General features: G+C 38.7%; 1 protein-coding gene across 1 annotated transcript; it reads left to right on the top strand.

The window, feature by feature from the left end:
• The first annotated feature begins 623 nt into the window (after positions 1 to 623).
• On the top strand, positions 624 to 9,109 carry pnp6 (purine nucleoside phosphorylase 6). The gene is made up of 6 exons (XM_086028333.1): positions 624 to 808; positions 4,403 to 4,572; positions 4,652 to 4,755; positions 5,669 to 5,844; positions 6,569 to 6,759; positions 7,901 to 9,109. The coding sequence occupies exons 1-6, from the start codon at positions 774 to 776 to the stop codon at positions 8,095 to 8,097; spliced, it is 873 nt and encodes a 290-aa protein (XP_085884459.1). The 5' UTR covers positions 624 to 773; the 3' UTR covers positions 8,098 to 9,109.
• Positions 9,110 to 9,782: the final 673 nt, after the last annotated feature.

Genomic DNA, 9,782 nt, shown 5'->3' with positions numbered 1-9,782 from the left:
AAAGTTTTATTGTAGTAGCTAGTGAGAGGAACCTTTTGTACATTTATTTGACATAAATATTCAGATATTAGTGTGGTTTAAGTCCTGAGCTCTGCAGAACCAATGCAATTTTGTCAATATGTTTTGAACAAACCGCTTCTAATATCTGTCATCATTATTACAGCCTTTATTTCATAATGATACATTTAGCCCCAAGGTGTTTTACAAGCTACAATTGACCCGAACGATGGGATCGATTGTAACAGTCACTTGACTCCTTGCATCTGAGATTCATACATTTTCCATGTTATTTGAAAGTAGATACTTAAAGCTAATTTGCCCATCTGATTTGAAAACCCTCTGTCAAAAGAGCTCAACGTTAGAAAAACAAATGTTGCAGTTGTTGCCCGCCTCACTAATGTTTGACTTTTACTTTAAAAAAAAAAGAGTGGACTCATCACTTTTACTTGTATTATTCAGTGTATTGTTTTGCGCAATCTGTATTATACTTAATGAGAACAGAGTTTGAGTTATTTTGCCACCTCTGCGCTTCAGTGAGCCGTCCAGTCTGGTAGAAAATTGGATCTCAACTTCAGCTCCGCAGTAGAGTGTTTGTCTCCGCCCCTTTACCCCGTGCTCCATGGCGTCACAACGTCCGCCTTTCATTAACTCCGCTTAAAAGACTAGAAGTGAAACTCAGCGAGACTGTTTTTTGTTATTTGTTTGATTGTTTGTTTGTTTTAAAACGACCCAAATTGCATCTCGTCAATCGATTGGCCTGGTTCATCAAGACCATGGCGTTGCCGTCCTGCCTCTCCGATCCGTGCAGGTAGGAACCGTGAGCTGCTTAATTGTAAGACTGGTGCAGCTTAGTGAAACAATCAATCAATACACGATTTATCATCCCACCTAACAATGAAGTTTTAAGTAAAAAATATATATATTTTATTCAATTTTATTTTTATTTTTTTACAAGGTTATGCGCCAAGGCAACAATTCCGGATCAGCCTAGGGCACCAACTAACCGTAACTGCCAGCACAGCAAAGCCGAATGTCTCGCAAAAATATGTCACTTGCTCGGTTGAAACACGTTAATCTTGACTTTCTGATCCATGGATATTATCTTGACAACCACCGGAGCCGTGACTCGGTCGAGTTATAGGGCCGAGGTGGTCGCTGAAAGCTGGGATCACTGACAGCACCACGGAGAGCTCCAGGCCCGCCCCCTAGCTCTGACGTCAAAATGCGGTTTATTTATTTATTTATTTATTATAAATCACCATACAGTCGTGTTTACCAACTTTTACTAGGCTAGGGCACATATCTTACTGAATAACTATTACAGCATGCCACCCCCAAATAATGTGGCAAAAGGGGATGATATAGATCATTCCAAAAGTGGAATACAATTTAAACAATTAATGCTTCATAAATCATCTATCCATTGTCTGAACCGCTTATCGTCATGCGGGTCTCGAGTGTGCTGGAACCTATCCCAGCTGTCTTCGGGCAATAGGCAGGGTACTGAACTGAACCTGAACTGGTTGCCAGCCAATCGTGGCATACCTGAATAAATTATTTACATTTAAAAAATAGTCATACAATTATTAATGTATTTTTCTGATATGAGTTGCAGGGTTGAGATGGTTTGAGATTGAGTGACGCATGCCATTTTGGCTGAACACATTGACAAATATAAATTAAAAAAAAAAATAGAAGCAAGGGCATTCCTTAGGTCTGCCCATGGCCAGAACAACTACCTTGATGAGGCACTTTCTGCTGAGTTATGTATTTTTCGTTTCCTCTGGATAACCCAGAGTGAAATCAAGGGCTTGTTTAGTTGAACAAAAAGCTGATATATTGTACTTGCAGGAATTGAAGAAAGACACACACCCAGATCCTAATCATTTCTGGACCAACTAAGTGAAATATGATTCTTTCTCTTTCTCGTAGCACACATGATGATAAAATCACTGCCATAGAGCTGTATTGGACAAATAATGCACTCTTTATTTATTTTTGTAGCACTACAGTAGTTATACATTTACACTGACTGGCCACTTTATTATGTACACTTGCACGTAATGTGATCCGATACAGGAATATAAAAAATGTCGCCTTTATAGAAAAATCAGTTTCAGTTTTTTATTGATACTTTTGGTGAGATATTGATTCAACAATTTATATATAATTATAGTGCTTTATAACTGCATTGCATCATATTGAGAGTTGGTTGTAAAGTTGATTCTGCAAAGTACTGTATGTTTGGCGCTTTTTTTCATGGAGTTCTTGCACTGGAATTTATCAGAATTTGCAGGTTTATCAAATGAAGTGTCCTGGGAGTGTAATGAAACAATGATAACAAAATAGCAATGTGTACATATTAGATTTTAAAATGTCTTACACCAGACTTTAGATTTTGGTCAGCAGCACAGTGTATCTCACCATAATGTCTCGTAAGTTGGCGCTACCTATGGATGTAGTTCAGGTTCATTTTATTCACTGACTTTGGTTGATGTTCTGTTTTATATGGTTTATAGAATATATTTGAGAAAGGAGGCCTAGCATTTTAATAAAAGGCAGGCTCATGTGAAAAGACAACATAAGTGAAAAATGTACCCAATATTCAGAAACATTGTTTCCTGGTCTGTGTATCAATAGTGTAATGTTAGAGTAACATTTCCCAAGATAAGATAAGTCTGAATTCGGCTGTAAGAGTTAAATTCTGTAAGCTACTTTATTTATTGATCAAAAGCACATATTTTTGGGGCAAATTATTTTGAGGTGTTATTGCAGTTAAACAATGGATGTCATGTTGTATGCTATATAAATACAATTGTAATGTATGTTCATCATCATGAATCGTTACGTATACTGTGTACTGATGTTATGGCAATTCATATTTTTTGTAAGTCTCTAATTTGGGTATTGAGCCCAAAAGTTAAGGAAACCTTGGCTAACAGTAAAATATTTTCTTGTCCAGAGTGAGCATTTAATCTTGTTTGCCAAGTACTTTCCCCAACATGTTAATCTTCAATTTGACTGTGTAACTGCTGTTAGCAAACCATCACGTCTTTAGTTTCACTTTTGTGTTTATGGTAACACACACTTCTGCGAGTCTAGTTGGCTCAAGGTTAATATTCTGTTTGATGAACAATTGAGGCACTACAAGAGAGAAATTACACACACGTAAGCACACGGATCTTGCAGTTTAGAACTTCTATAGCAGAATGATGAGCATAGCAGCTTACATCAGTTCCCTGGGTTTATGAATCACCGATTAGAGAAAATGTTGGCATCTCAAATGAAGGGTGCTGCAGTCATTCATTACAACAGTCTGATGATTCAGCGTAGTGTGTGTACAATACAGCCATTAACGCATCGGTTAAATGTGAAGGGCAAACTCTGCAAACGACAGCCTGTTCAGTCACTCATATGTGTCACAACAGAGACCTAAAATGAGATGGGGAAATGCCTTTAACCATCAGACTCTCTTTCTCAGGAAGTGCAAATGCCTCTTGGAAATATCTTTATCCTTATTCTTCCATCAGTCACCATCTTTGGGGGCCTGGACAAGGACAAAAACCTTCCATTTTTTGTAAATCCCTGTCTCCTTTTAATGTATGTATTTTAGGGGTCCCTAAACGTCACTCACATGTACCCCCTGGGGAAAAAAAATAAGAGCCCCAAGCAGCAGTTTCGCCAATGGACATGAAATTTAGCGGACGTGTCTATCAAATCAAATGGAATCAAATTGTATTTATATAGCGCTTTTCACACTTAAAATGCAACTCAAAGTTCTGTACACTAAAATCATCAAAATACAACATAAAAAGAGAACCCCCTCCCGCCTTCCCTCCCTCCCTCGCAATAAACACAAAGACAGGCACACCTGCACTCACACACACATACACAGACACACATAACCTGAAAAAGAGACATGATTATCATGAGAGGATGCACAAAAAAGTCTTAAGGATCCATCTCCGAAATTCAAGAGAAAGTTGGCAATTTTTGTGAATGTCATGGCTTGTACAGACCTTACATGTATGAGGGAATTCGCCCAAATGAAAACAATGATCTTAATAGACAGGCCACACTAAACTGCAAAATATTTTAGCTTATACATAATGTGGGTGGGGCTTAGCATGTGTTTATTGATCATTTCCTGGCTTTGCCATGAAAAAGAGGGTACAAGGGCTTGGTCATTGCACCATCATTATTACAACTTTAATGTATTTTTAAAATGATTTTTTTTGGGGACACAGTACCCCCCTTGCATTATTTATGTAACTCATATTGAAAATGTGTGTTAAATGCGAATAGTGGTGGACATGACATCTGAGGATGAGTGTTGGCATGATATTGGGCCTGAAAGGAAATGTCCTTTGGCACTAATCAGCATATTTCCTATGACTTTCAGTTCCAGTTATGATGACTGCAAAGAGACTGCTGACTGGCTGCTGGCCCGAATCAAGCAGAGGCCCAAAGTAGCCATCATTTGTGGGTCAGGCCTGGGTGCTCTGGCTGACTTAATAGAGGACAAAATAGTTTTCCCTTATAAGGATATCCTGGGTTTCCCAACTTGCACTGGTAACGTTTGTTACATGTTTTGCTGAAATGTGCCACAGGAAACTCAAGTTGGTGTTTCTACTGTTTGTGCACTGTTTAGTTGCAGGTCATGCTGGTCAACTGGTTTTTGGGAAGCTGCAGGGTGCAGAGTGTGTCTGCATGCAGGGTCGATTCCACGTCTACGAAGGCTACAGCCTACATACTGTAAGAAGTGCATGAAGCAAAAGTGCTTGCGACGCATTCGGATTCATGGCAATTCATAGATTTTACAAACTGCTATATTTATTTGGTTGGTGCTTCTCTAGCAAGTATAAAGTTCAAATGTGCAATGTGTGTACAATTGAGAAGATGGGTCACATCTGTGTCAGTATTGGATTGACCTTTGTAATATTGTCAGGATTGCATTACAGTTTTGTTTTATTACGAGCTGTGATGTGACTCTCCAAACAAAGTCAATGATATCATAAAACACAGCTTCATAATACAGTAAACTGATCTTTAACGGATTATGATAGTTTATATATCCGGTTAGGACTTTAGACAGATTATGCTCTTTGTCCCATTCTTTGTGACATGGATAATCCTAGATAGCCAACTAAGCATATTCTATTCCGTTAGCAGGAAAACATGATGGATGTTTAACATACTGTACATATACATGTGACGCCGGCACAAACAATGGGGGGGGTTTTCATCAACAATGAGGGGTGAAAACAGTTGCGCAGTTCCGGCTTCACATTGACACAGATCATTGCAGATAGACATTAGTGAACTTTCATCCTGATGTAAACTAAAGTGTTGAATTTTTGTTGGCCCTTGCACCATCCCTGCACATAATTATGTGTAAATCAGTTACAAAGTTTTAATCTTGGTCACACGCATAGACATTAGGAAGACAGAAACATAAAGCTCCTAAGTTCAAAATACCTTTAAAAAGCACTGTCTATTTGGTAGCTACCCATTGTAGCGCTCAGTGATGCCACCCGCATACATTTGTACAAGCCCCTGTGACTCATCATCATATTTGTCTTATGTTGATAAAGTCATAATTGAAATGACTAAAAAAGATTGAAAATAAATGATATTAATTCATAACGCACACTATTTGTGGCTGTAGGTGACGTACCCCGTGCGAGTCTTCTTCCTGCTGGGTGTGGAAACTGTGATTGTGACAAATGCAGCAGGTGGACTAAATGGCAGCTACAAAGTGGGGGATATAATGGTCATTAAGGATCATATCAACTTGCCGGGTTTTGGTGGACAGAGCCCACTGGTTGGGCACAATGATGACAGGTAACGCACAATATCCAATATAATATGCAGTTTGTAATATTTTCAAGGCCCACCTAACAGAGAGTGACGATGTAACCCAAATGCAACCGAACCGTCTCACAATGTGCGGATTTCAGCGACTAGTTTTCATGAGTACTGACCATAGGCAATGCATTTCGGAATTTGAATCGCAGGGCAAGAGCATTGCAACGTCACAGATGTAACAGCCAATCAAAAATGCCACATTGTATCATATGAATTTTCACAACAAAAAAATATGTTTCTGTTTCAAGTTGTACCTCTACAGTACATACAGTAAATACGATATGTATTATGTTTCATATGTACATGTGGCTAAAAATTCAAAGTGTGGAGAGTCGTTGTGGGCGGATTGCACAAATGCAATCATTGCCAATTAGCCTCTGAAAGAGCTGCACACTCTTTGTTGTACTTGCCTGTTTCCTCTCTTCATTTTATTGTAAGATAGCTGCAGCAAATGAGGAAATCTGCTGCTTCCTTGAAAACCGTGCCATTCGGTTCGTGGTTCAATAAAGTCATAATTTGTGGCACCTCAAAATCTTGTTTCCCGATAAGAACACCAGGGCTCGCAGCTTTTCTGTTGCAGAAAGGCCTAATGACAGTATGAAATTTTATTTTTTCTTTGGAATGAGTTCATATCTTATCTTATCTTATCTTTACAGCCTCTCGTTTGTTCTGTCCTCTAAACTATATGCCCTGTCCTCAGGTATGGCGTGCGTTTCCCTTGCATGTCAGATGCCTATGACCGAAACCTGAGGGCTTTGGCCATTCAGACAGCACATGAGCAGAAATATGGCAGCTTCCTGCAGGAAGGGGTTTACTGTATGGTGGCTGGACCAACATATGAGACCATCGCAGAGTCCAACGTCCTAAAGAAATTTGGAGCAGATGCTGTTGGTAAGTTAAAGTCCTTCATGCTTTCCTCAAGAGAAAAATGACAATCGAATTCAGGGCTCACTTACACTGCGGTGTGTTTGTGAATGAATGAATGAAATGAAGTGAGATTATTGTTCTTCTGCTTTTTTTTAAATGGAAAATTTGGATTTAGCTGCCATGTGGTGGTCCTGAAAACAATGAAGCTCACACAGTGAATGAGTTTGCGCTGAGAAAATACATTGCACAAGAAAGCACAGTTACCTCATTTCGTACTTAACGTTTTTCATTTGGTTCTCGCATTTTTTTGGAATCACATATGAATATTTACAGTAATAGGACTTTGCCACATCATTAGTGTAGTTTATTGATTAGTGGTAACTATGGCACACTCTGACTTCCATACAAATTAATTTGAAAGGGAACTCATAAATCAAACACCACTATCTAATTAGAATGTTGACTTTAAAATGTTACAAAAGTATTGTTGTATACAGTTTATTTGCACATAAAAAAGTAGTCGACACCCACACCTGTGGATTTCTATATTTGCTGATTGTTTTAATTTGAAAAAATATTTTTCAATATCTTGAGATAATTTATCCCACCTCAAAGATGCTGATTAGACACCACGATTAGTGCACAGATGTGTGTTAGAGTGCCCACAATAAAAGGTGCAGTTTTGTTTGAATTTTTGTCCATGAATTTTAAGAGGGATATGTTTTCTGACATTGTCCAAGTGTGACACCAAAATGTAATGGAAAATCATCGTGGGAATATTTAGCTAATTTGATTAATGAATCTGAAATTATAGACGATAAATTGCACACAACTGGACAGAACCACATTGATGAAACTAAACTCTGTGATGGAGGCAAAAATCTGAAATTGTGTAAACAGTATGGTCTTTACCCGGTCTTTACTCTTTAGTGACCATATGACCTTTTGTTTAATATGTCTCATACTGTTGCTACATGCTGCATAGAGTACCGTATACAGATTGAAACCCCACCTCAATGCAGTACAGTACACGAGAGACCTGGAAATTACAATGGACATGTCAACAACAACAACATCCAAATTTAACAACGGGAACATGAATGGAAGGTAAAATCACATGTAGTAAATGCTGTATTTCAATCTTCCTCTTACTTTTGTCTTTTAGGTATGAGCACAGTCCCAGAGGTAGTGGTGGCTCGTCACTGTGGCTTGCGCGTCTTGGGTCTCTCGCTGATCACCAACAAGGTTGTCACAGATTACGACAGTAATGAGAGAGTAAACCATAAGGAGGTGTTAACGGCCACCAGTCTTCGTGAACAAGAACTCCAGATGCTTGTCAGACATCTTGTCACAAAGATCTAGCGCCTTCAGTCGAAATCTGCCGGAAACAAAATCCATCCTTGAACTATAGCTTTGAGATAATCCTAGTTCAATAAGAGGGGATACGTGCAATTTTAAGTAGGGTAGTGATAAACTGGGATGTAGAATAAGAGCACATACCCCATAACAACTCAACAGTTGGCTAATCAGTGGCGCCACTCCACCAACCAGTCGAGTCATATTGAAGAGGAAAAAATGTAATAATGAAAATTAAAATGAAAAATTATAATCAAAAAATACAGAGCCAGACATGAAGTCACATTATTTATTCTGCACATGTAAAATGGTATTTTCCCTTGTGTTGAGTAAGTTGACCGGACATGAACAGTAGACACTGCATAGACTTGGAATGAACAAGCGTATGGCGGACAAACCCGAAACACTTCACAGTACTTTGGCATCGAATAAAACACCCAAAAAACAGCACTCTATACTGCAAACGATCAGGTCCTATGCTTGGCGCTATACTCTCACCAATCGGATGTTGGATTTAGGAGGAAAGTGACACGAATAAATGTTTTTTGATTTTTTGTGCGAGTGACCGGGCTATAGACGGGTACTATTTTTTTGATCCCCGGAAAAAAAGGCGAATGACAGACGATGGAAGGGCACCCACGCTGCAGACGGATGACGAATAACGGATGCTCAATAGTAAAATGTCCAGCTTCAAATACCATATTAGTTGGACGTTTTTGGTGTATCGTTCAACCGTTGTGTTTTACAGGAAAAGAATCGTATTCAAGGATCAAAGAAAGCTATTAGAACAGTCTTTGAATTGAAATATACATTTATTTTTTTACACATTAATTCCAAGATTTTACTCAAGTAAATATCGGTTCCAAGCTTTGTAAAAAATTGAAGTTGACAAATATGATTAATCACGATCAAGTATGGAAAATGTTGCTTTTTTTTTTTTTTAGACCACAAAAAAATGATTGGTCTGTTAAATTGAGGTTCCATTGTGTATTGCTAATAAAGCATGAATTGTCTCTTTTCCCTTTTGTTATTTTATCATTGATTGTTGATTTATTTGTGATTGTGAAAAAAACAAACCAGGCATTTGATGGAAAGAGCTGAGGTCAAACCTGCTCAAACTAGCTGTGATCTAAGTATTTTTGCAGTAGTTGCAATTCAGACCCTCCCACACAAAGACCACAACAGTGAAATATCGCGATGAGCTTTTCAACAAAGTATTGCAGTTTTCAATGACCTTTTATTTGGTAACTCTTGACAGGTTCCATTGACCGTTTTCATTAGACCGGGAAAGGTTTGTGCAAACCTTTATCGGCAGTCCACTGTTTAGACCATTTGTATTGTATTATGCTAACAGAAGTCTTGTAGGGTCACCGATTGAAACATAGTATATTCCATCTCCTACTACATATTAAATGCTGTATTCCTCATGTACACATGTTCGGACTCTGGTCCGTTTTTTTTCTGATAAATGAGGGCACATTTACAATATTGTTGTTATCCTTTCAGCTTTTCGCCTCAGGGGTCGCCACAGCGAATCAAGTGCACACTCAATTCGCATCATTGATTTGGCAAAGCATTTTACGCCGGATGCCCTTCCTGACGCAACCCTATTAACAGGGCACACACACAGACAACATCACTGAGCGGGAATCGATCCCACGCTGCCCGCACACAACTCGGGCGTGTGTACC

The sequence above is a fragment of the Filicampus tigris genome, chromosome 4, assembly GCF_054856515.1.
Source record: "Filicampus tigris isolate MCC_2025a chromosome 4, RoL_Ftig_1.0, whole genome shotgun sequence".
NCBI classification, from domain to species: domain Eukaryota; kingdom Metazoa; phylum Chordata; class Actinopteri; order Syngnathiformes; family Syngnathidae; genus Filicampus; species Filicampus tigris.
Note: the sequence above shows the minus strand (reverse complement) of the source record. Positions and strands in the feature narration are given on the sequence as shown.